Raw genomic sequence first — 27,465 nt, 5'->3', positions numbered from 1 at the left:
CAAAAACAACAAGAAAAAGGGGTAGCTAGGTGGCATGGTGGATAAAGCACCAGCCCTTGAGTCAGGAGGACCTGAGTTGAAATCTGGCCTCAGATACTTACCATCTGTATGACCCTGGGCAAGTCACTTAACCCCAATTGTCCCCTCCCCACCAAATAAAACCGAAACCGAAACCAAAACCAAAACAAACCTACCATCACAACCTCCTCCCTGACCTCTTTGTTATCCACTATTTGAAGAGTTATATGTATTTATTTCTAAAGTTTTTCCTATGTTTGAAGAGTTATATGTAAAAGAACATCTCCAGTCCATTGACATAGACTCTGTTAGTTTCACTATCTTAAGCCCCTTTCTCTGATCTGTAGAATTGTTCCTTACTTGTAATTCAAGATTTGAATGTGCTGAGGGCCAAATCACATCACTATCACATTAACTTTTTTAGGGGGTCACCTGGACTTGTCATTGCAACAATGCAGGGTACTCCTGGATAGGGAAACTCTCTCCAAAGATGGACTACAGAAAGTCAGGTGTCTAATGGCAGCTCCTCTGTAATTTATGGTCTCAGAGAACTGCTCGGGATACTGAGAGCTTCAGTGACTTGCCCAAGTCTGCACAGGTACAGTTATCCCTTCCACATCATGACTATATTGCAGGTTGGCATAAGAAATGAAATGGGAATTTTGGAGAAGTTTTGCACTAGTTAAAGACAACACATGAAGGCCAGCAGACGACACAGAAAAAGTTTAGAAACTCGGAAATGCATAAAATATATGTGTAGTATTGCATAATATCAACATATTGTATCTTTTTATACTGTAAGTACCCCATAAAAGAGAAAGAAAAATTCAGACTTCTCTGGTATGAAGGAAGAGCTTAAAAAAAATTTACTTGAGTTTTTCAGATCGCAGGGGCTCTGCATCTTTAAGCCTTGTGATGTGGAAGGGATAACTGTAATAGTATGTGTGAGAAACAGCACTTGAACCCCAGTCTTTCTGACTTTTAAGATCCAGCCCTCAGGGACAAGTAGGTGGTACAGTAGACAAAGCATCAGCCCTGGATTCAGGAGGACCTGAGTTCAAATTCTACCCTGGACACTTGACACTTACTAGCTGTGTGACCCCGGGCAAGTCATTTAACCCTCATTGCCCCACAAAACAAACAAAAAAAAGATCCAGTCCTCTCTCATTGTGCTATACTGTCATTCATTGGCTATATACAGTAAATATCTAATATAATACTGATTATATCAAGTGGATGTTAAGATTGCTTACATAGATGGGAGTTAGAAAAATATTCTGCTATATTTTTATTTTTACACTTAAAAAAAAAGAATATTCTCAGTTAGCTATGAGTACCAAACCATTATGTATGAGCTAGGGACTCTACAATAATCCCTATTTTCAGGCTCTAAAACTCTAGGAAAATTATAATTTAAATTAAAATTTCATTCATCCATCTGTCAGCCCAAGTTTAGTATTCCCTTTGAAGAAAGAAAGGTTTTTTTAAAGATTGAGTTCTATTTGAATAAATGCAAATAAAACTGTCATTCATTTCAACATTTCACTATTTGCAGTTGAATATGTTATTTTAGCTATATTCTTTGAGCTTCTTTACATATATTTCCCAGGATTATCATAGGTATAATCTGATGGAAACTAAACCAGCTTCTATGATTTAGCCCTAAATTTGCAACTTATCCAGATATAAGGATTGGTCTTTCTTTTTAGGGGGAAGTAGAGATTGTATCTCCATTTAAAATAGATTCATCAGTGTGTAATTCATCAGTGTATGATTGCCATTAACAAAAAAGAATTTACACAGTTAGAAACATCTTGTAGTTATTACTAAGTAAGGATTATTTCTAGAACTAGAAGTGTGTTTTATTTCAATATGAAAGAAATGTTTAGAGTTGATAATTTTTAACTATTTCCTTTAGGACATCACCCAGTTTTCTGGGCCTCTATGTGTATTGTCCTCTACATATGAATATTGGGTAAATGTTTTGGCTCATTCTTTGTTTTAACCAAAGGGCTTAGTTTTCTAGCACTCTTCTGTGAGAAAATTGTGCTCAACAGAACACTGGACTGGGAATTAGGAAAGCTGAGGAATAATGAGTTATGTGTTGGTATCTATTTAACAACCAGCTCTCTGGGGGGAAATGTTTGCTCGACACAATTTTAAGTTTTATATGCATTTTCTATCATGTAAATTCTGGACAACCAACAGAATGATAAATCAAGCCCTGATCTATAGTGTTTGCCCATTTCCAATGTGTAAATAAATGCTCATACTGATAATTTAACTATCAGTTTTCCTAGCCAGTTTGGGCTGGCTCCAGAACCCCCTTTGTTCTAGTCTTAGCCATACTTTCAGCTCACTAATTAGCTGTGCAACATTGGGCCAGATTGGAACTGACTCTGTTGGGAAGGAAGTGAGAAAGCAAAGACCCTTAGGATACCTTGAGTCTTCCTGCTGAGGAGGCCAATGAGAAGGTATAGGGGCTGCTATCCCTATTCATTCTGCTGTTAAACACAGTCCAGATTGCATGATAGGAGCTGTCTGTTCTTGGTGGGGTATAATCCCACCAGTGCTGCATAAGTGAAGACAGACACTGGACTGGGGGAATGAGGGTTCACTACTCCCTTTCCATATTGACATTCTGGGGTAGAGCCCCAGTCATGAACACTAGTTATGCCTCTGCATTTGGGACATATCTTAATTTCCCAATGCCTCAGTTTCCTCATTTGATCTAGGAGGTAGTTGGAAAAAATGGTTTTAGCTAGAGTGTCTTCTACTTCTGTGCTTCTACATTTCTTGGAACACATGGCATCCTATCAGCAAATTTGTGCCAATGCCTACATTGCAAGTCACCCAGATTCTCATAGTAATAATAATAGTAATAGCTGGCGTGTTTAAGGTTATTTTTAGGCTTAAAAAGTGCTTTACAAATATTGTCTCATTTGATCCTCACAATAACCCTGGGAAATAGATGCTTTTATTAATCCCATTCATAGATGAGGAAACTGAAGCAAACAGAGCTTAAGTTACTTGCCCAGGGTCACCCAGCTAGTGTCTGATGTTGGCTTTGAACTTGGGTCTTCCTGACTATAGCTCAGGTGCTCTATTCACTGTATAACCTGCTTGCCTCAACCAGCAGCCACACCCCAATAAATTGCCTCAGCATACAGGCTAAACCAGACTGAGGTCAACCAACAGGCTTCCAACCTGTCAGTGAGTTAGGGGGATGTAAAGACCTAAAATCCAGCATCAGACACTTATAAGCTGTGTGACCCTGGGCAAGTCGCTTAACAGATTATTATATACCCTAGGGGGCACCATGGTGTACAGAATAGTAGACCTGAGTTCAAATCCATCCTCAGATACTTTTTTGGTGTGGGGGGGTTGTTTTTGTTTTTTTGCAGGGCAATGAGGGTTAAGTGACTTGCCCAGGGTCACACAGCTACTAAGTATGTCAAGTGTCTGAGGTCAGATTTGACCTTGGGTCCTACTGAATCCAAGGCTGGTGCTTTATCCACTGTGCCACCTAGCTGCCCCCTCAGATACTTATTAACTTGTGTGAGTCTGGGCAAGACAACAACTGTCGTCTGCCTCAGTTTCCTCATCTGTAAAATTGGATTAATAATAGCACCTACCTCTCAGGGTTGTTGTGAGGCTAAAATAAGATAATATTTCCAAAGTGTTCTGCATACCTTAAGTTATTATCATTACTTGTAGTCATCATCTCTGGACTCTATCTGAATCTACAGATTTTTACTCATCATTTCCCTTTTATGTATTTTACAGGGGAACACTAATTACTCTTTTGATAATTTTAATTAGTGAACCTGAAATTCCCCAATCTTGTCCTGTGTTTGGTATCCAGTTTATGGCTGATTCATCTTTAGTAGAGATGTCCTTTGATGTGGAGGTGAGACAAAAACATTTTGGAATAGACGACATGTTATAAAGAGGCCTTCTTTTCACAGTGAAAGAGATAATAATATTAAGTTCTTAATTTTTCAGTCACTGAATTCAGGACATATGGAATTGCTATGTCATTAACATATCTGATGCATTTTACATGAAGATTGGATTATTAAAGACAAACTATTTTTAGAAGTCTTTGTGGGGCAGCTAGGTGGCACAGTGGATAGAGCACCGGCCCTGGAGTCTGGAGTACCTGAGTTCAAATCCGGCCTCAGACACTTAACACTTACTAGCTGTGTGACCCTGGGCAAGTCACTTAACCCCAATTGCCTCACTAAAAAAAAAAAAGTCTTTGTAATATTCAATTCAATTTAACAAGCATTTATTAAGTGATATAGATGTGTATATGTATATAAGTACACAAACACATATGTGTACTTAGATGTGTATAGATATGTGTATATATCTGCACACATATGTACATAGGGCATCTAGGTGGTACAGTAGATAGAGCATTGGCCCTAGAATCAGGAGGACCTAAGTTCAAATCTCACCTAAGACACTAGCTCTGTGACCCTGGGCAAGTCACTTAACCCCATTTGCCATAAACATCTGGGACCATCTCCAGTTGTGATGTATATCTTGCCATTGGACCCAGATGTCTCTGGAGGAGAGAGTAAGGTTGGTGACCTTGCATAGCCATCCCTCACTTAAATCCATTTCCAGTTAGTGATGACACCACCCTGATGTCATGGCCCTCTTCAAAAATGAAGGACAAACATATCTAAGCATATGTATGTATGTATATATGCATATACATATACACACACACACACACACACATATGCATGACCTGTACTGGGAATACAAAAACAAAAGCCTCAAATGTTCCCTGCCCCCAAGGAGCTGGTTTATGTAAACTCAATCCCACAGTAGAAATATGGAGAATAAACTTAGATTTATAATATTTTAAGAAAAAATCGGCCCCTTATTATCTTTAGGCATAAATATTTTAAAAACCTTATTTGGGTTTTAAAGACCTTCACAGCCTGTCTCCTTCCTACTTTTCTGTTCCTTTTAAACTTCACAGGGTGGCTAGGTGGCGCAGTGGATAGAGCGCTAGCCCTGGAGTCAGAAGGACCTGAGTTCAAATCTGACCTCAGACACTTAACACTTACTAGCTGTGTGACCCTGGGCAAGTCACTTAACCCCAATTGCCTCACCAAAAACCAAAACCTTCACTCCCCTCCAGATACACTATGATCCATTGACAGACATTAACTTTGTGGTTCCTCCAAAAGACAATGGATCTCCCACCTCCCTATCTTTTCCCTGGCTGTTTCCTGTGCCTGGGATGTTCTCCCTCCTCAGCTCCTCCTCCTGGTTCCCCTGCCTTCCTCCAAGTCTCAGCTCCTATCCCACTCTCTGCAAGAAGCCTTTCCCAGTGCCCCTCAATTAAAAATGTCTCCTATTTACCCAGTAAATATCATGTTTCTACAGACTTGTTTGCATGTGGTCTCTTCCTTTAGAATGTGAGCTCCCTGAAGGCAGGAACTGTGTTTTTGCCTTTCCTTATATCCCCAACCATTAGCGCAGTGCTGGGGAACATAGTGTAAGTGCTCAAGAAATTCACGTTGACTTGACTCTTGTCGAGGATTACCTTCCTCACTTTAGGATAGGGAATAGGGAATCCTTGGATGGCCACATGAATGGTAGGCACAGGTTAAGAGAGCCTGTGGATAAATTGAGTCACAGGCCAGTTTCCCCTTGTGGCTGGAGGAGGATAGAACACAACCCTACCTGATTCCCTCAGCTCAAGATCAATCAATAAACATTTATTTAGTGCCTACTATATGCTAAGCACTGAGGATATAAAAAAGAGGCAAATGATAGTCCTTGATCTTATGGGAGAGACACCATGCAAACAAATATATACAAAGCAAGCTACATATAGGATAAGTAGGAGATAATTAACAGAGGGAAGCCACTAGAATTAAGAAGAGATGGGAAGGATTCCAGTAAAAGAAGTAACAAACAGAGAAGACAAATCTAATTCCTGCCCCAAGATCTCTGTTCCCCTAAAGACAGAAACACTGCACCAGCTCTTTGCATTTGGATCCCTACATAAAGATATCTCAGCACATTCTACCTCCTCATCTACAAGAATGAATAAGGATGAGGCCCTAGGAAGACCCCCCCAGCTTTGCTAGAACTCTTATCCTTTCTCAATCTGCCGAGGAGGATGCACCCCATTGGTGGTATATATAGCGTGCAGTGGTGCATCTGCTTCTGACTGTCAGAACTAAGCAGGCTGGTTTCAAGATCACCAGTGTCTGCCAACATCCCGACACCTTCAATTTAACTTAGTAATGATGGAAACCCATTAACAGCACCTGTCCCCAGGAATTGAATAGGTTGATGCTCCTGGTAGGAGGCATCCGATGCTTGTCACTTATGTTGTCCTACATCTAGGCTATTTCCTTCATCCTTGTACTTGGTGGAGGAAAAGGGTTACTAGCTCCCAACATCCTTCCCTGTAACTGCTGGTCTGCTCCCTGCCTGGCAGCTACTCCCAGAACTTTCTATGTTATATTGGGGGGATGCTTCTCCTTCTGTGGTATGTGCTGTATCCCAGCTCCTTCTCATGCTTTTGGTATGATTTGGTATAATTGCTGAGGCAGTCCGGGAGCCCCAGAGATCCTGCTATCACGACTCCTTTGTTGTAATTGCTGCCCCCTAGAACATTTTTTTAATTTTAATTTTTTTTTACTTTTGCAGGGCAATGAGGGTTAAGTGACTTGCCCAGGGTCACACAGCTAGTAAGTGTCAAGTGTCTGAGACCAGATTTAAACTCAGGTCCTCCTGAATCTAGGGCCAGTGCTTTATCCACTGCGCCACCTAGCTGTCCCCCCTCCCCCCGAACTTTTGAAAAGCCTGTGTTTCATGTTCCAGGTTACCTTTAGGATTCATCCAGTACCATTTCATATGCATGTCCAAGGAAAACAAACACAAGTGTTTGTTTGTTTTTTAAATTTTTTATTGTTTGTGGGGCAATGAGGGTTAAGTGACTTGCCCAGGGTCACACAGCTAGTAAGGGTCAAGTGTCTGAGGCCAGATTTGAACTCAGGTCCTCCTGAATCCAGGGCCAGTGCTTTATCCACTGTGCCACCTAGCTGCCCCCTAATTTTTTTTAAACAAACACTCGTAGAGTGGTTTCTGGCCTTCTGTCTAGGCTGTCCTAAAATATTGTTAGCAACACTGCGTGATTTAGAAGACATAATTTTGTTTGTTTGTTTGTTTGTTTGTTTGTTTTTGTGGGGCAATGAGGGTTAAGTGACTTGCCCAGCGTCACACAGCTAGTGTCAAGTGTCTGAGGCTGGATTTGAACTCAGGTCCTCCTGAATCCAGGGCCAGTGCTTTATCCACTGTGCCACCTAGGTGCCCCAGAAGACATCATTTTGAAAGCATAAATTAACTAGTTAGCAATCGATCAATAAGCATCCATTAAGTTCCTACTGTATGCCAGGAGCTAGGAATACAAAGGCAAAAATTAAATAAGCCCAACCTCAGTGAGCTTAGATTCTATGGGAGAAACAACACATACACACAGGTTTATACAAAGTAAATAAGTAATCTAGGATTTTAGCATGACTTGCTGGTGTGAGAACTTTGGAAAGTTTTTCACTCCTTCTTTGAGAGAGAACACATTTAGTTTTAGACAGTCTTCAGAACCAAATCTGCCCTTCATGCAGTCATGCAGTGCCAGGGCAGATTTTTAGAAAGCTTAATAAGTCTTAGAACTTTTAAGCAAATTTCCCAGCTTTGCCTGGAAACCCAGGTTCTAAATGTTAACCAAAAGTCCCAAATCCACAGGATATGAGTAGTAACTCAATCTATTAGAGAATGCACCAACTAATTAACATTTATTTATTCATCCATCCATCCATCCATCCATCCATCCATCCATCCATCCATCCATCCATCCATCCATCCATTCACCCATCTATCCATCCATCCATCCATCCATCCATCCATCCATCCATCCATCCATCCATCCATCCATCCATCCATCCATCCATCCATCTATCCATCCATCCATCCATCCATCCACCCATCCATCCATTCATCCATCTATCCATCCATCCATCCATCCATCCATCCATCCATCCATCCATCCATCCATCCATCCATCCATCCATCTATCCATCCATTCATCCATCTCTCCTTCCATTTATTTATTAATTCCCAATTCCTTATACCAAGGAACCCCCAATATAGACAGAGCATTGGATGTTTATAACCAAAAAAAAAAAAAGGTCAATCCACTCTTGAGCTAGTCCATGATCAGACTTCTAATAGCAAGCATACATTAATGATTCTAAAATATGACCTTGACACAGGTTTTCAGTTATAAGGTCCTGACGTGATAAGATGGAACAAATATTGATATTGTGCTTCAAAGTCCTCAAAGGAGTAAAAGAAGCCTAGACTACACCTGTTAAGATTAAGATCATGGTCTAAATAGCTGAGGTTTAGTATGTATTTAGGATAAACACCTTCCTCTCTTTGAGTACAGCTATTTATCTTTAATCAGTAGAGTGAATGGGCCCTTAAGACAACTTGCTTTTTGGATCAGATGGTGATTTTGACTAAACAAGTTTCTTATCTATTTGGAGAGGTTTTTTTTTTTTTTTCCTTCCAAAGATCTTATCCCAAATCACTCAATAGTGAGCTAAGTGTGTGACATCTGAGTTAGCAAATGTCGATAGCCAGTCTAACTTGATGCTCATTAAAAAAAAATCACCTTGAAAGACAGCCTGGAGTAGTGGATAGAAAACAGGTCTTGGAGTGAGGTGGTTCTGGGTTGGAGGTCCGTCTCTGACATCCACCGGCTGTGTGACCCCTGGGGAAGTCCCTTAGCTTCTCAGTACTACAGGCAATTCTATGACTATAAATGATACAGCAGTTATTGAACTCCATTTTTTTGTTTGTTTGTTTTTTGTTTGAGTGAGGCAGTTGGGGTTAAGTGACTTGCCCAGGGTCACAAAGCTAGTAACTAGTAAGTGTTAAGTGTCTGAGGCCAGATTATGAACTTAGGTACTCCTGACTCCAGGGTTGGTGCTTTAACCACTGCACCACCTAGCTGCCCCCTATTGATCTCCATTGTTAAAGGGAGTTTGTTTTCCAGGAGTTTCCTACACCCATAAAATCACCATCAAAACAACAAACAACAGCAATAGCAACAGCCACAGCAGCAGCAACAATAACTCCCATGCTCTGACACCTATTGACTATTTAACCTGAGCAAGTCACTTACCTTCCTCTCTGGGCCTAGGTGTCCTCATCTGAAAAAGAGAGTTGGAATAGATGACCTTAGACATTGTCCATGACACAGCAGAACTCAGTAGGAAAGAAAAATTGACCCCAGTTGCAGCATATTCTGACCTAGTTTGCATTTCAGAGTAATTAAACTCACTTTCAAGCATATATATGTACACACATAAGTATGCAGACATATATGCAATATAACATGCACCTGTACGCATACATCTGTACACGCATCCATGCACACATATATACACATATCTATAAGCACACAATGCACACACATACAGTGAACCCACATGTACACATATGGTTGCACACATGTATATACGCACAAGTACATATTTGCACACACATGTAGAGAGAGTATGTACACATGCCAAGAGATTATTTTCACTTTGTGACTTTGCATTGTGACTTCTCTTAAAATTGTTGGCTCATGGTATTTGATTGATTATGTTTCTTCGTTCTAGTTACAGAAGCTTATGCTGGAATACACAGATACAGCAACTGCCCTCTTATATGAAATCTTGCTTGTCTCTCTACAGGTAAAGTTTGCTTTGTTTTCTAAATCACTCACGGTTGAGAAGTTGTGTTTTTACAAAGTTATGAAGCATTTACAAGAATCAAATAGGATACAAGTGAATGATTTGTGGAGGAGAGATCTCTGATGGTGGTGGGCACACTTGCCCATCTTGCTTTTCTTTTTAACCTAACAGTCATCAAAAAGCATTCAGAAGTACCTGAGTTCAAATCTGGCCTGGGACACTTGACACTTACTAGCTGTGTGACCCTGGGCAAGTCACTTAACCCCCATTGCCCCGCAAAAAAAAAAAAAAAAAAAAAAGCATTCCAATGCGGGGGGGGCAGCTAGGTGGTGCAGTGGATAGAGCACCGGCCCTGGAGTCAGGAGGACCTGAGTTCAAATACGGTCTCAGACATTTAACACTTGCTAGCTATGTGACCCTGGGCAAGTCACTTAACCCCAATTGCCTCACTAAAAAAAAAAAAAAGCATTCCAACGTACAAAGTAGATCGAAAAGGATACAAGGGTCATTCTGTTATATACAATCTGATTTTTAAAGATTATATTTTTAATTTAACAAGGTAGGCATGGAATTGCCCCCTTTGAGTTCCCTCTTGAACTTTTTTGTTTTCTTATTCTTATTTATTTATTTATTCATTCATTTATTCATCCATTCATTTGTTTATTTATTCACTCATTCATTCATCTATCTATCTATCTATCTATGTTTGCGGGATGATGAGGGTTAAGTGACTTGCCCAGGGTCACACAGCTAGTAAGTGTCAAGTGTCTGAGGCTGGATTTGAACTCGGGTCCTCCTGAATCCTGAACCGGTGCTTTATCTACTGCTCCACCTAGCTGCCCCTCTTCTCTTTATTTTTAATATTTTATTTCTATTTTTGCATCTCTATCACCTATTCAATCCCCCTTTCCCCTATAAAAATCAAAAGCCCTCTCTTGTAACTAACCAAATATATTCAAGCAAAAGAAATCAACACATTGAATCTGTCTGAAAAATATGTCTTACTCTGTACCCCTGGTCCATCCCCTCTCTACCGTGTAGTGGGCAACCATGCTTCACCATCTATTTTTGATTGATTACTGAAATTGATCAGTTAGGGTATCTTTCAGTCATTTAATTTCCTTTTACATTGTTCCAAGTCCAGTATGCTGTCTACAATGCTATGTTGCCTTCTTTAAAAAACATGACTATTATTAAAATTCAGTTATCAATTTTAATAAGAAGTTTTTTTTGGTTTTGTTTTTTGTTTTTGTTTTAAAAGGAGGCAGTGTAGTATAGTAGAAAGCATACTGTACTTGAAATAATAAAGACCTATTCTAGTCTCATATCTGACACTAGCTATGTGACCTTCAGGTCAAAGACAGAGGAAAAGGACCTATATGTACACAAATATGTATAGCACCATATTTTGATATAGAAAAGAGTTAGAAACAAAGTGAGTACCCATTAACTGAGGAAAGCCAAACAAATTGTGACATAACAAAACGGAATATTATTTTGCTGTAATAAATGATGACTATGAAAAATTCAGAGAAACTCGGGGAGATTTGATGGATGGATGCAGAATAAAATCATGAGAACAATCTATAAAGTGATCCTGGGTAAGTCACTGAGCCCCTTTTTATCTTGGATAGCTCCCAGTGACTTCTAAATGAGAATGGTTGCTCCATTTGATTGGTGAAGGGATTTTTACACACCAGGAGTTTTCCACATTGATGAAATTACAGATCCTTACTGTATTTGGATTGTTAAAAAATGCTAATTCTGAAAATTGAGCAAAACAGTATCATACTTAACTAATTCAAGGGATAGCAGTCTGTTGAATATCACTTACATTCCATAAATATGACATTTTTTTTTTCACTTGAATTTTCTAGGGAAACCTTGGATTGGGATCTAGGAAGTTTGCTATCAGTTGGATAATGTCTCTTCTGCAAAGTTTTCCACCTACAGTAAGTATAAGGGTAATATACAAATATAATATAAAAATATATAATATAAAAAGGAAGTATAATCAACAGCAAAAATCCTTAACCTGACATACCTAGTTAATCACTGATCTTTTGGTTTATGAACAAAATATTAATATCCTGTCTAAGTAATTTACAGTAGTAATTTATTAGACAAAAGCAAAATATAAACTGAAGAATTAGATCATCCATTAAAATTAAACACATTCTTAATTTGGTTTGAGGCCTTTTCCCTGAAGTTTTAAAATGGTATTTTATAATTTACTGTTTAGCCCAGGCTCTGAGGCCCAATCTTCCAATTCCCACTGTCTTGGTAGTCTTAGTCCCCAGAGGGCCCCTTACTTCTGATCCCTTCAGGGATCCACAAGACCTTAAGGGCTGAAGGATAGTTTTCTAGTACTAAAGTTCATGAGCTAGCCTTCTCCCTGTGATTATCAGTTGATATCTATTGTTCAGACAGACTTGATTAGCAAAAGGGGATTTACTAATGTGGTGCAGTAAGGACAGTTGATCCAAACATCCCTCTCCTAAGAGTCTGACACACTTTCCCAAAGGTACATAAAGAGTCCCAGAGGAAAGTAGGTTAAAGTTTAGAGCACATACTCATCCCTTCTTGACAGAGAGATGATGGGTTCGGGGTATAGACTGAGAAACTTATTTTTGGGGACATAGCCAATGTAGGAATTTGTTTTTATTAATTACAAACATTTGGTATAAGGTGGTTGTTGTTCTTATGATGGGAGAAGGTAAGAGGGAGGAAAGTAGATTTTTATTCATTGAAAACAATTTCCTTTAGGTATGGCATAGCTCTTAATCACTTATAGGGTCCTGTAACTGCCTTTCCTTGGGGTATCTAGTTTGTCCTTGGCTCCCAATGCAGACACTACTACCAATCACTACTATTCCTGGGGTATGGCTAAGATGCTACGGAAAAGTCCAGGGACAGCTAGGTGGCGCAGTGGATAAAGCATCGGCCCTGGATTCAGGAGGACCTGAGTTCAAATCTGACCTCAGACACTTGACACTAGCTGTGTGACCCTGGGTAAGTCGATTAACTCTCATTGCCCAGCAAAAAATAAGGAAATAAAAAGGAAAAGTCCAACCCTCCAAAGTTCACAAGGCCATGTTGTGGTCAAGGTGGAAGGAAGGAGGGGAAGACAGAAGCTTTCTCTCCCTCTTGCCCAAACAATTCCCTCTCAAGGGCTTGCTTGGACTGTTCCCTCCTATATGCTGGCCAGACATTTGAGTGTTGGGTTTTGAACTGGTTTTCTATTTTTTAAGAGCTTGACTTTCTTCAGCCAGTTCTAACATAGTACCTGTTTCACCTAGTTGAAGTGTCTTTAATTGATTGATGAAATGTCTAGATCTTGTTCACACATAGTTCATACCTCTCATTGATTTCATTTAAAAGTTTGGGTGATACTCCACACCCTCTCCCTTCCTCTTCCCCCCAAAAAACCCCTTCATTACATGGGAAAAGCTTAGTCATGCATAGGGAATAGAAAGTTAAATGGACAACTTTAGAGATGAACTAAGATATATTTAAAGTAGCCGCAAGGAAATCATGGATAGAAAAGCACTAGAAAGAGAGGGGATCTTTTGCCTTCTGCAAAAGATTTTGCTTGAGCTGAGGGAAGACATGGATTCTAAGAGGAAAGAGAACATTCTAGGAATGGGGGACATTCAGTGCAAAGGCACAATGGAAACAGGGGATGGAGCATCATGTTTGAGCAACAGCAAGAAGGCCAAGGTAGTTGGACCATTGAGTTCTTAGAAGGGGGAATAATATGTAAGGAGAGTGGGGGCAGCTAGGTGGTGCAGTGGATAAAGCACTGGCCCTGGATTCAGGAGGTCCTGAGTTCAAATATGGCATCAGATACTTGACACTTACTAGCTGTGTGACCTTGAGCAAGTCACTTAACCCTCATTGCCCCCCCCCAAAATATGTAAGGAGAGTATATACACAGGAAGGAGTCAAGTTGTGAAGAATTCTGAATGCCGGAGAGAATTTATATCTGATTTTAGAGCTAATAGGGAACCATTGGAACTAAATAAATCGGTCATGTGAACTGGAGCTCAAAAACAGATGAATATGCCATTCTGGGAATCATCTACATAGAGGTGCTCATTGAATTCCTGAGAGCAGATAATGATAACCAAGTGAGAAAGTATAGAGAAAAAATGGAAGAGAGCCTAGAACAGAACCTTGGTATACATGTATAGCTAGTGGGTGCGATATGGATGATGATCAGCAAAAGAGACTAAGAAGGAATGGTCATATAGGGGAGGGAGGGAGGGAGGGAGGGAGAGAGAGAGAGAGAGAGAGAGAGAGAGAGAGAGAGAGAGAGAGAGAGAGAGGGAGAGAGAGAGAGCGAGCATGCATGCATCATGAAAACCCAGAAACAAGAAAGTATCCGTGAAGAGATGCTATGGCCAGAGTGGTCAAGGATAATGAGGATGGATAAAAGACCATTGGTTTTGTCAGTTGAAAGATCACTGGTTAATATTGTGGAGAACAGTTTTAGTGAAGTGATGAGATTGGAAGCTGTATTTCAAAGGATTTAGAAGAGAGAGAAGAGAAAATGGAAACAACAGGCACAGGTAGTTTTATAGGATGATGACTAGCAGGGGTGGTAAGATCCAGTGGAGGGATTTTTTCTCAAGGATGAGAGAGACCTTGGTTTGTAGGCATCAGGGAAGGAACAAGTAGATAGGTAGAGACTGAAATTAAGGGGAAAGGTAGGGTGATTGTGGGTACACGCTACTGGAGAAGATATGAAGGAATGGAATCAATGGTATGAACAAGTGAGATACAGAATAAACTGGAAATAAAAGCTAGAAAGGGCCAGTGGAAGGAGAGCAGTAACTAGGGTAGGGTGACTGGAGCTTTGTCCCAGAGCATTAATATTTATAGGCCACTAATGGTACTTGTAACAGTACTTAGGCAGCTAGTTGGCACAGTAGATAGAGCACCAGGTCTGGAGTCAGGAAAACCTGAATTCAAATCCAGCCTCTGATACTTACTAGCTATGTGACCCTGGGAAAGTCACTTAACCTTGTTTGCCTCAGTTTCCTCATCTGTAAAATGAGCTGGAGAAGGAAATGGCAAACCACTGCAGTATCTTTGCCAAGGAAACCCCAAATGGGGTCACAAAGAATCAGAGATGAATGAAATCAGTGAACAACAACAGTACTTCTTGTCCTTTAGCAGCTTTAGAAACAACTCAGCTTAGTGCTTAGCAAGTACAAATAGTTTAAAATAACATGCTATAAATCATACCACAGGTAAACTTCCCTAACACTCCCTACCAAACACACGCAAAACAACATGTATTTCTCCTCCTTGTTCTGGAGCCCAAAATTGTTAGACTCTGAATGGGGAACCTTGGTCATAATATAGGTTTTCATGTTCATGTGTTTTCTTACTTGGACCTTGTTAAATAATGCCCTGAATACTGGCCAGACATTAGTAAGGGCTGTTGCCCCTGGTGTTAGGGGTTGTTAGGGTTGTTAGCTAAAGCGCTGAGGGATCTCATGGGTCTGTGGGGTGTGTGTTCATGCAGACATGTGTTATTTATTTCTAGATCTCATTTGTGGCCAGCATTGTGAAGCAAGTGATGAAGGAGCTTCTGACGTCCTTGCCACTTCTGAGCCCATGCCAAGCTGTTCTGTTGTACCAGCAATTTTACATCCTCAAGAGCTGCTTGCAGCACAGTAGCATCCTGGCTGAATACATTAGGAACAACCACAAAGAAGAATTCAGGTGAGAGTGGCCATACTTCATTCCAAGCAGAATTCCATCTACTGCTGATGGGAGAGACAGAGCAAAACTGTGGTGTGTCTGTCTGCTGCTTTTAGACTAATCACTGGGCAGAAAATCCATTGAGTTTTCTTTTCATAGGCTGTTTCATTCTCTCTCTCTCTCTCTCTGTCTCTCTCTCTCTCTCTCTCTCTGTCTCTCTCTCTCTCTCTCTCTCCCTCCATCCCTCTCTTCCTCCTTTCCTTCCTCTCTCTTTCCCTCCCTCCCTCCTTCTCTTGAATGAGGCAATTTGGAATTTCAGGGCACTCTCAGTCCTTTTGCCTTTGGAAACCTGCTTGCTGACCAGAGAGGATAAATAAAAACACAAACTGGTTTAACAAGCCATTTTTGCCTTTGTTGCTACCACCAATTCACGGCAGCCAAAATGAATTTGACCTTCTATGAGTAATTAAGGGCAACGGACTTGATTGAGAGAGATTATAAATGAAGGATTATGAATTTGAGGAGGTCAGTAAAGGAGAAAGCCTGTTCCTCACTTTTCCAGTCCCATTCCTTACCAAATCCTAGACACTCATTAAATATTTCTTGAACAGAATCCAATTGAATTGGACACTTCTTTTTTAATCTGAGAAGTGAAGTAAGAGGGCATGTCTGGAGCCGGAAAGAACTGGATCCAAGCCCTGCCTCTCACTGGCTCTGAGACCCCTGGCCAAATCATTTGATCTCTTAGTAACCTAGGCAACCCTCTAAGTACAAGACAGAAAGTTGGAGAGAAGGTTGCTGACCTGCATTGGGTAGAGGGAGTTTCCTGTCCCAAGGAAATCATGGGTCCTTATGCTTTCTTCATCTCATGGCTACTGCTCCAGTTCATACCCATCTTGCCTCTTCTTTCCATGATTAAACAGCCTTCTAACTGGTTCCCCTGATTCCAGCCTTCCCTTCCTCCATTTAAGGTCACACTAGTCTTTATATACTATGAAAAAATCTTCAGTGTCTCCCTACTGCCCACGGAATAATTCCTTAGCCTGGTATTATATTCCTTAGCCCTCTACCAGCCTAACTTTATAGATTTCTTTGATGTCATTGGCCTTTGGGTGTTTTGTGTTACTGCCAAGGCTGAAGACACACTTCCATGAACAAGCCCTATACTTTCTCATTTCTTTGTCTGCACCCTCAGGATGTCCCCCTCCTGTCTCTGTCTGCTGAAATTATATACATCTTGTCAGACTTATTTCTTTAGAGGCAGCTGGTGGGGCAGGCTGGGCCCCGAGTCAGAAAGACCTGAGTTTAAATCCAACCTCAGACGCTTAAACTAGATGAGTGACTTTGGGTAGGTCATTTAAACTTCTATATGTCTCAGTTCCTTCACCTGTAAAATAGGGATAATGAGAGCATCCCCCTTGCAGGGTTGTTGTGAGGCTTAAGTAGGATCATATTAGTAAAATGTGTCAGCACTATTCCTGGTACATACAGTAGCAACTTAATAAATGCTTGTTCCTTTCCCTTTCTTCCATTTTACAGAAGATGAAACTGAGGCAGACAGAGCTTAAGCAGTTTGCCCAGGGATACTCAGATATCCCTGAGGCCAGATTTGAAATCCTGATGTAGGTGGGGCATGAGGGAGGCTTTATCCACTGTACCCCTTAGCTGCCCCTTTCATCACCCAACATCTCTTATATACATGCAACATTTTGGATGGTAGCTATTTTTATTTATCTCCCTCACTTCCTGAGGGCAAAGACTGGCTACTAAAACTTTATGTTCCTCAGAGCCTAGCACAGTGTTTTGCATATAGGAAATATTTAATAACTACTGAATACAGGAGCAATCATGCATTTTTTTTTTGTGAGGCAATTGGGGTTAAGTGACTTGCCCAGGGTCACACAACTAGTAAGTGTCAAGTGTCTGAATCTGGATTTGAACTAAGGTCCTCCTGACTCCAGGGCCTGTGCTCTATCCACTGCTCCACTTAGCTGCCCCAATGTATTCTTTTTTTGTTTGTTTGTTTTTTGTAGGACAATGAGGGTTAAGTGTTTTGCCCAAGGTCACACAGCTAGTAAGTGTCAAGTGTCCGAGGCCGAATTTGAACTCAGGTACTCCTGACTCCAGGGCTGGTGCTCTATCCACTGCGCCACCTAGCTGCCCCTCAATGTATTCTTTATATATAATATACAACATATAGTTAATGTCTCTTGCTCTCCTTTCCCACCATTTGTCTCTTCTCTTACTAATGGAACAGTGCTAAGAATAGAAACAGAAAGAATTTGTTTCACCACCCATCTATTATTCCTTGCCCTAGTTCTATTTATAGACAAGAAAAACCAAATATACTTAGTGGTTATATATCTCCATTAGCACCCAATAAAAGAAGGGAAAAAATCGGCTGCATGCATCATCTGAACCCATGAAGGGTGAAAATTTTGAAGCAACTAGGAATCCTTTCCTGAACATCTGGGTAGGGCACGACACTATCGCTGATCAAGATGGGCATTGGGCGGGCAGCTAGGTGGTGCAGTGGATAGAGCACTGGCCCTGGATTCAGGAGGACCTGAGTTCAAATCTATGCCTCAGACACTTGACACTTACTAGCTGTGTGACCCTGGGCAAGTCACTTAACCCTCATTGCCCCGCCAAAAATAAATAAATAAATATTGATGAACATAAAGATGGGCATTGGGTGGGAAGGCGGGGGTTGTAAAAGAGTTCGAAATTCTGATCCTGGTATGGCATTTATAAAGAGACCAACGTATGTGTCTTGCTTCTCACCTCTTTCCCCATTAAGCTATTGAAGGTTATGGGGAAGGTTTCCCCAACTTCAGTCTGTATTTTTATTCTTTTAACTTTTATCCCTTGGCTCTGTGGACACAGAGTAATTCCTAATTCCAACCTCGATGAAGGCAATCATTTAGTATAGCTACCTTCACCATGGGGGATTGAGAGAGAAAGCACCCATGATAGTAGGTTTCAGCAGGTTCCAAGTCCAGTTGAATTTTGTGGGTATCTTTGGAAATGACTTATGCTCTTGTGTTTTATACTACTGCATACCTCCTATAAATACAGGTAGTTACCACACACAACCTTTCTTCCACTCATGACCTACTCCAGCACCCTAATATAAACCTTTCTCTTCTGGGGGATAGAAATTCTATATAGTGAAAAACTGAAAGCTGCTTCTTTCACTCACTGACTTCCTCATTCTATTTGCCCCAGGTCCTCATACTGTGATCTTAAGGTCCAATGAATGCCTTTTGCAAAGAGCGATTTACAACAAATTACTGAGCACTACTTATCTGCCTGGATCCTTTTGGATAGTCCTAAAATGATATTTTTCTGCAAAAAAATCAACTCATGTATACTGCTAATCTTATGTCTGTTTCACTTGTCCCACTTGCTTCCTTTCCTATCCATAAGTATACTCTGAAATCCTAAAACTAACCAACCCATCAGGGCCTGAGACTCTAAATTTTTATCACTCTGATGTTAATACTTGACTTAGAAAATCTGTTTGAATCTTTACCTTGCAAAATACTATTTGAGAGACTTTGGGTAAGAATTATTCTTCCCCCCCCCTTTTTAATGGAGTGGGTATGGGAGAGAGAGAAAACAAACTTTTTTTTTTTAAAGAGAGGTGGTGGTGGAAGAGGGTGCTACAGATTTCAAATGTTGCATGTACTTCCAGGTGAGAACACCGTATTAGTAGTTTTACTTGACTGTTTTTACTTTCTTATAAAGTAGGAGTAATCTGTAAATGTATGTAATAGAAAAACAAAATATATCAATAAAACAAAGTAATACTCCATACACATATGTGTATATACACATACAGAATGTAAATATGTGTACATACACACATACATATATGTACGTGCACAAACACACATACATGCATTTCTGTGGAGGGGAATGAATGAGATGGAAAAAATTTTTAAATACCTGGTTTGTGAGTCTAGGTGGCTGAGAGAATAGTGTTGTCCTCAATGGAGATTGGGAAGCTGGGAGGAAGGTTTGGAGATGTAAGACTGAAGATCAGAGGAGAGAGTGGGGCTGGGTATATGGGTTTGGGGCTCCTCTGCATGAAGATAATAACTAAGTTCATGGGAGAAGGTTAGATCGCCAAGTGAGAGCACACAGAAAAAGGCTGAAGACAGAGATATGGGGGGGCAGTCACACAGAGAAGAGGAACCTGTGAAAGAAATCAAGGAGAAGTCAAATAAGATAGAACTACTTTCTGAGGACAGTATCACTGAATCCAAGATAGGAGAGTATCCAGGAGGGAAGAGCTGGTCAGTAATGTTGAATACATCAAAAAGCATTGATCAGGAGAATGGGGTCTAAAAAACAATATTGGATTTAGAAACTAAAATGTCATCTGGAATCTATGAAAGATTGGCTGAGAGAGCGGTGGCATTGAAAGACAAATTGTAAGGGATTTAAGGAGTGTGAGTGAGCTGTGGGGAAACCGAGGCAGTGAATTTAGACCATTCTGACCAGGGTTTTAGAAGTAGAAGAGAGGGGGGCAGCTAGATGGCACAGTGGATAAAGCACCGGCCCTGGATTCAGGAGGACCTGAGTTCAAATCCGGCCTCAGACACAACACTTATTAGCTGTGTGACCCTGGGCAAGTCACTTAACCCTCATTGCCCTGCAAAAAGACAAAACAAAACAAAACAAAAAAGAAGTAAAAGATAGGAGATATCATAGGCTGGTATCTTCAGGGGGAAGGAAAGTCAAAGAAAGGTGTTTTTTGCTTTGTTGTTTTTTTTTGTAAAAAGTGATAGTAAAACATCCTTCATTGTATACTCTCTTTGCCTTCTACCATGTTAAATCCTAAGCAGCTGCCCACTTTGCCTTCTGCTGGTCCCAGTTTTGCTGCCCTCCTGCCCTGTTCTGTCCTCCCAGCACAACTTCCACCCACAGTCTCACATCATTTAGCTGAGAGCCAAGAAGTGAGGGCTCTGGCTTACTCTGTGGTAGAGGTTGTGCAATACCAGTCCATTTATGTCTTGGTAATTAATGCATTGCGAATAAAGTGCATTTACTTTGCTAAAATTCAAGTGTTTTGGTGAAGTGAGAACATACATTAAAGATCTCATAGATAATAAAGAGGGGAGTAATAGGAGAATGGACCTGGAAAGACTGAGTCTTATTATACTGACCCCTCAGCAGACTGGGAAGGGCGGGCAGCAGAAAGAGTACTGAGTGATTTAGAGCAGGGCTTCTTAAATTTTTTGTGTGTATCACAAACCCCTCTGGCAATCTATTGAAGCCTATGAACCACTTCTCAGATTGTATTCCTACTGCTTAGCATAGTGACCAGAACATACACAGTAGGTGGTTAATAAATGCCTGTTGATGTTGGGGTGGCTAGGTGGTGCAGTGGATAGAGCACTGGCCCTGGAGTCAGGAGGACCTGAGTTCAAATCTGGCCTCAGACACTTAACACTTACTAGCTGTGTGACCCTGGGCAAGTCACTTAACCCCAATTGCCTCACTAAAAAAAAAAAAACGCCTGTTGATTGTCTGTCTGTTGCCTGAATGTTTTTAAGTACACAAAATAGAATACATAGGATTACAAAGGATATTTAAAAGTTAGAGAAAATAAAGATGTAGTGTGTTTTCCCCCATCAAAGTTCATGGACTCCCTCAAGTCTATCCACAGATTCCTTGCAGGTCCAAAGACTTCAGTTTCCTTACGTAAAAGAAGATCGGAATTAATGGCCTCTGAGGTCTCTTCCAGCTTCAAGTCTGTGATCCTTTGATCCAGAATGATGCTTTTGTCTGCTCATGTGGCCTACAGAAAAGTTTCCTTTTTAAAAATCCGTCCATTTCTTTCTCTTTCTGATCTACAGGTACTTTGTTCACATGCCAACTTTGGAAAAAAGACTCCCGTTGTGTTACCCTATTACGCAGACCATTACTCAGCTCATTCATGAAGTTCTGGACCTGGTTGAACAGGAGCAGTGTGTGAAATGTTAATAGATAAATACCAGTAACTTAAAACTTTTAAGAAATTCACATTTCCATTCCTATTAAAACCATGTCAGTCACTAATTTCAAATCACAAGAGCTCTGTATTTCACCTTCTCTTGAAATAGAATCCTTAGGGAAACTATTTCTCTGTAGCAGAAAAGTAGTGAAATACACTTTCTCATAAATCTAGTGGCACTAGAAACTATTGGATTTCTTCAGGAGAAAAACATGTCTCTTTTCCCATTAACCTTATGGGAGATTATTATGGCAGCTCACCATGATGTCTGTGTATTCAGAAAGCTTTCAGATTTTTATATTTTGAGGAAAGAGTGAAGTACACTGAATAGAGCAGTGCCTATTAGGCCACTCAACAAATCTCTAAAGAGAAAATAAAGTCCATGGAGAGCAATGCCAAAAAAGTATAACCTGTTCTGTTGCAGTGGGTAGAGTAGCAGCAAGTTGAATGAAGTCACTGGAAAGAGATTTTTTCGGTAGACAAAAGAGTAGTCCTTAAAGAAATGTTGAGCAGGGGCTCAACTTTCATGTAGCCATACTTCTCCACTAACTGAGATTTCCCTGAAATCAGTATTTCATGGAGAGATGAGTGTAAGCATTTGACTCTAACAGGAATATGAAACATCAATTACCAGCAGAAGATGGAAAGTTAAGATAATCTATGTTCTTTAGAAAAACAAAAAGGAAATTCTGCCATTTGGTTTTATAGTAAACTAATCAACAAAGATCCATGTAAATTTCCTTCCTCTTTGGAAAGGGAATTGTCTGTGTATGACAATAGCATTTTTCTCCCTCAACAATGCATTTCTATATCTTTATTGTATTTGATGCCTTATGGAAATAAATTAGTTTCATCCAACAAATTTTGTCTTTTGGTGTCATTGTATACAAGGTAGAGTGAATTCAAATTCTTTTTAAAAAACTGAGGAGATAAGTACAACACACCGGTTAGTCAATATAAGCATTTATTAAATGCTTACTACGTGCCAAGCACTGTGTTAAGTGCTGGGGATACAAAAAGCAGCAAAAAACAGTTCCTGCCCTTAAGGAACTCACAACTTAATAGGGGAGACTACAAGCAAAATATAATAAACAAGGTATATGCAGGATAAATAAGAAATAATTAACAGGAGAGGGCAGTCAGTAAAATCCAGTTCAAGATGTCTAAAAAGGAGTTGCTTTTGAAAGAGGTTAGCAGGGAGGTTAGGGCAGGATAACTATCAACACATAGATGATAGTTAAATCCATGAGAGCTGATGAGATTACCAAGTGAAGTAGTATAGTGAGAGAAGAGAAGAGGGCTCAGGGCAGAGAACCCCATGGGACATCCATCGGCCATATTCTAATGATGAAACAGAAAGATTCATCTAAAGAGAGGGGGTAGGATCCCAAAACACCTTAAAGGGTCTCCATGTCATAGAATTGCTTCATGCCGAGGAAAAGGTCTAATGAACAAATACCTCCTTATCTAAAGATATCTACTCTAAACTTTGTAGCAACTTCAAGCACCTATAGTAATTGGCTATGGTGAGCAGAGACAAGACTATTATATTTGGAGGAAATTAATATGTTTACCCCAAACACTTGATTATCTTTCTATAACTTGTACCAGGCTTCCTGGAGGAAATGAAGACTTATTTATTTGAGTTTCCCAAAAAGATGTACTCATTATCATAATAAGACTTATTTCAAAACTCTCACTGGATTTCTTTCTTTCTTTCTCTCTCTCTCTCTCTTTCTTTCTGTGGGGCAGTGGGGGTTGAGTGACTTGCCCAGGGTTAACAGCTAGTAAGTGTCAAGTGTCTGAATCCAGATTTGAACTTAGGTGCTCCTGAATCCAGGGCCGGTGCTTTATCCACTGCGCCACCTAGCTGCCCCTGATTTCTTTTTTTTTTTTTTATAAATTTTTTTTTTTTGCAGGCAACGGGGGTAAAGTGACTTGCCCAGGGTCACACAGCTAGTAAGTGTCAAGTGTCTGAGGCCGGATTTGAACTCAGGTACTCCTGAATCCAGGGCCGGTGCTTAACCACTGCACCATCTAGCTGCCCCCCTGATTTCTTTTTAAATAAACAACATTCTCATAGTACCTTTTGCCTTTATATCATAATTATTTTGTATAGGGAATGTGAGACTTTGTTAGCTGAAATGTAGTCTCAAACCAGTTTGGTTTTTCTATTGATAGATATGCTTAATAAGGATGGAAATGTCAGCTAATGGTTGGAGAACACTAAACTTGAAGCCCTGAGTTATCTTTTGTTCTGGCTCAAGCTCATTTACCTCTAGTTCTCCTTACATTCATGGCTAAACTTCTTGAGAAGGTTGTTCAGAATAAGTGCCTCTACTTCCTTCCCTCTCATTCTCTTCTTAACTCTCTATAGTCTGGATTCTGACTTCATTGCTCTCTCCAATTACCAATGATTTTTATTTATTTTTGGTGAGGTTAGAGAAAAATAGGTAAAAAGTCCCAAGAATGTGAGAAATACTGAGAATCAAGAGATAAAGTGTTTTGTGTGAGGAACAGTAAGGAGGCCAGTGTCACTGAGTATTTGGGGGCAGGAGGAAGTAAGGTGTAAGAAGGCTGGACTTGAAGAAGGGCCCTTCTTTTTTTTAATTTTTTTTTTTAGTGAGGCAATTGGGGTAAAGTGACTTGCCCAGGGTCACACAGCTAGTAAGTGTTAAGTGTCTGAGGCCGGATTTGAACTCAGGTACTCCTGACTCCAGGGCCAGTGCTCTATCCACTGCGCCACCTAGCTGCCCCAAGAAGGGCCCTTTTAAAACCCTGATTAGGGTTTTAAAAGCTAAACAGAGGACTTTATATTTTATTCTGGAGGTAAGAGAAAGCCATTGGTTTTTGTTGAGTAAGGGGGACACATGGTCAGACCTATGATTCAGGAAGACCAATTTTGCACCTGAGTGGAGGATGAGCTAGAGAAAGGAGAGATTCGAGGTAAGGAGACCCACTAGGAAGCTACTGCAAAGTCCAGACTTGAGGTGATGAGGCCCTGTATCGGTGTGGTAGCATTGTCAGAGGAGAGAAGGGGGCATATTTGAGAGAAGATACGAAGATAGAAGCAATAGGATATGGCTGTAGATTGTTTTTGGGGGAGGGGGTGAGAGAATGAGGAGCTGAGGATGACACCTAGGTTTTGAGCCTGAGCAAATAGAAAGATAGTGACACCCTCAACCACTATTGAGGTCTTGAGAAAATTAGGAAGGAAAGTTTAGGGGGGGAGTGAATATAATGAGTTCAGTTTTAGATACGCTTAAGTTTCTATGACATTCTGTTTAAGATGCCCAATAGGCAGTTGGAGATGCAAGAGTGGAGATGAGGAGAGAGGTTAGGTCTTGACAAATAGATATATGAATCATCTAAACAGAGATAATAATTGAATCCATGAAAACTGATGAAATCAATGAGTGAAATAGTATAGAGGAAGAAGAAGACCCAAGAGCGAGTCTTGGGGGACCCCCTATGGTTTGTAGACATAATTTGACTGAAGTATCAGCAAAGAAGACAGAGAAGGTATGATCAGACAGGTTATTAGGAAAGATGAGAGAAAGCAGCATCAGGAAAATCTCGTGAGAGAAGAGGGTACCAAGGAGAAGAAAGTGACTGAGAGTGTCAAAGACTGCAGAATGGTCAAGATGGATGAAGACTGAGAAAAGGCCATTAGATTTGAGGATTAAAAATCATTGGTGGGGCAGCAAGATTCAGGAGTACCTGAGTTCAAACTGGCCTCAGACACTTGATACCTACTAGCTGTGTGACCCTGGGCAAGTCACTTTACCCCAATTGCCTCACTAAAAAAAAAAAAAGGGCCCTTCTTCATGTCCAGTCTTCTTACACCTTACTTCCTCCTGCCCCCAAATACTCAGTGACACTGGCCTCCTTACTGTTCCTCACACAAAACACTTTATCTCTTGATTCTCAGTATTTCTCACATTCTTGGGACTTTTTACCTATTTTTCTCTAACTTTCTGGCTTCCTGGGCTTTCCTCAAGTCTCAACTGAAGTCACATCTTCTTCTCCCAGTCTTCCTTCATCTTAATCCAGTCCCTCTGAGATTATCTCCAAATTATGCTATCTACATTTGCTTTTTCATAGTTATTTTCATGTTGTCTAACCGTTTAGACTGTGAGATCCTTGAGAGAAGGGACTATTTCCCTTCCATTTTTTTATATCCCCAATACTTAATGCATGCCTGAAACATTGTAGGCACTTAATAAATGCTTATTGTCTTGACTTATTATGTAATTGGCTAATCACAGGGTAGTTAATTTGTAATTAGAAGGCTTTGTTCTCTGGTGCAGACACAGGGCCTGAAAAAGACAATTCTTTAACTGGGACCATTCTGTCTAGCTTTTGTTAACTGAGTCTGCTCTGCTGAGGTCAGCTATACTACTATACCCTAGCACACTGGAGACCCAGAAAGGCAGTATTTTCAGTCTAAACAGAGACAAAACACTAAGTGAGGAACAGGTACCAGGAGCATAAGAACACAACCAGAAGACATCCCCACCCCACATCAGCAGCGTGAGTTGTCCCTTACAGATCGTATAAAATTCAAACACAAAATATTCTGAATAACACATTGAACAACACATTGAAAAGGAGAGCTGTTTACTCTGAGTGATGACTTAGCGTGGGCGGGGTATATTCCAGAAGAATATAGTCAAATCTTCTGGTTGCTTATGTGTTCATGACCTTCAGGCTTACTTTGAAAACCAGCCTATGTAAGAATTATACGAACTGATGCAAAGTGAAGTGAGAAGAATTAGGAGATTATTATGCATAGTAGCAGCAATGATCAACTGTGAAAGACTTGGCTACTCTGATCAGTACAATGGTCCAAGACAATTCCAAAGGATTCATGATGAAAAAAAATGGAGAACTGAACTCTGAAGTATAGTCTTCCCATTTTCTTTATTTTTCTTGGGTTTTTTTGAACTATGGCTAATATGGAAATACGTTTTGCATGAGTTCGCATGTATAATTGATGTATTGCTTGCCTTCTCAGTGGATATGGGAGGGAGCAGGATGGAGGAAGAGAACTCAGAACTCAAAATTTGAAAAGAAAAAAATGTTAAAAATAAATCAAATTTTCTAAAAATTTTGAAGGTAGCCTATATTTTTTGAATAAATGTCTAGAGTTAATCTTCAAACAGGCTCATAGCTAGAACACTTGAAAATAATAACTCTTTGAAACACAATAATTGGTTAATTATCTTGTAGTCAAATTTATTTCTATTTATTAGTCATCTGTGTCTATCATCTATCTATCTATCTATCTATCTATCTATCTATCTATCTATCTATCTATCTATCCATCTATTCCCCGCCCCATGTTTTGTTGGCTTTCTATTAGAAATGGATGATTACACACTTACTAGCTGTGTGACCCTGGGCAAGTCACTTAACCCCCATTGCCTCACTAAAAAAAAAAAAAAGAAAGAAGTGGATCATTGTGGGGGGCAGCTAGATGGCACAGTGAATAAAGCACTGGCTCTGGATTCAGGAGTACCTGAGTTCAAATCCGGCCTCAGACACTTGACACTTACTAGCTGTGTGACCCTGGGCAAGTCACTTAACCCCCATTGCCCCACAAAAAAAAAAAAAAAGAAGTGGATCATTGGGACAAGGTATAAGCACAGACATAGAAAAGATCCATAAAACTATAGACATCTAAGGACTTTTCAAAGATTTGGTAGTTATGATAAGTGACACAAATAACACAATAATAGCTAATAATAGCCACCATTTATATTTTATTTACTATGTGCCAGACACCGTGCTAAGCATTTATAATTAGCTCATTTGATCTTCACAACAACCCTAGGAGGTATTATTATCTCCATCTTGCAGATGAGGAAAGTGAGGCAGAGGTTAAGATTAAGATTAAGGGTCACACAGCTAAGTAAGTATCTGAGGCTAGAACTCAGGTCTTTCTGA

The 27,465-nt window shown here is 40.2% G+C and overlaps 1 protein-coding gene across 1 annotated transcript in view; it reads left to right on the top strand.

Moving 5' to 3' along the window:
• Positions 1–21,506, top strand: part of C5H12orf56 (chromosome 5 C12orf56 homolog) — a 127,875-nt gene extending 106,369 nt beyond the window's left edge. Inside the window, exons 9-13 of the mRNA XM_043964892.1 lie at positions 3,805–3,928; positions 9,726–9,800; positions 11,678–11,752; positions 15,355–15,533; positions 21,380–21,506. Of these exons, the coding sequence (XP_043820827.1) occupies positions 3,805–3,928; positions 9,726–9,800; positions 11,678–11,752; positions 15,355–15,533; positions 21,380–21,506 (580 nt within the window). The remainder of the gene's footprint in view (positions 1–3,804; positions 3,929–9,725; positions 9,801–11,677; positions 11,753–15,354; positions 15,534–21,379) is intronic.
• The last annotated feature ends 5,959 nt before the right edge of the window (positions 21,507–27,465 follow it).

Source organism: Dromiciops gliroides, chromosome 5, assembly GCF_019393635.1.
Source record: "Dromiciops gliroides isolate mDroGli1 chromosome 5, mDroGli1.pri, whole genome shotgun sequence".
Classification (NCBI taxonomy): Eukaryota; Metazoa; Chordata; class Mammalia; order Microbiotheria; family Microbiotheriidae; genus Dromiciops; species Dromiciops gliroides.
This window is presented reverse-complemented; position numbering and strand designations above follow the sequence as displayed.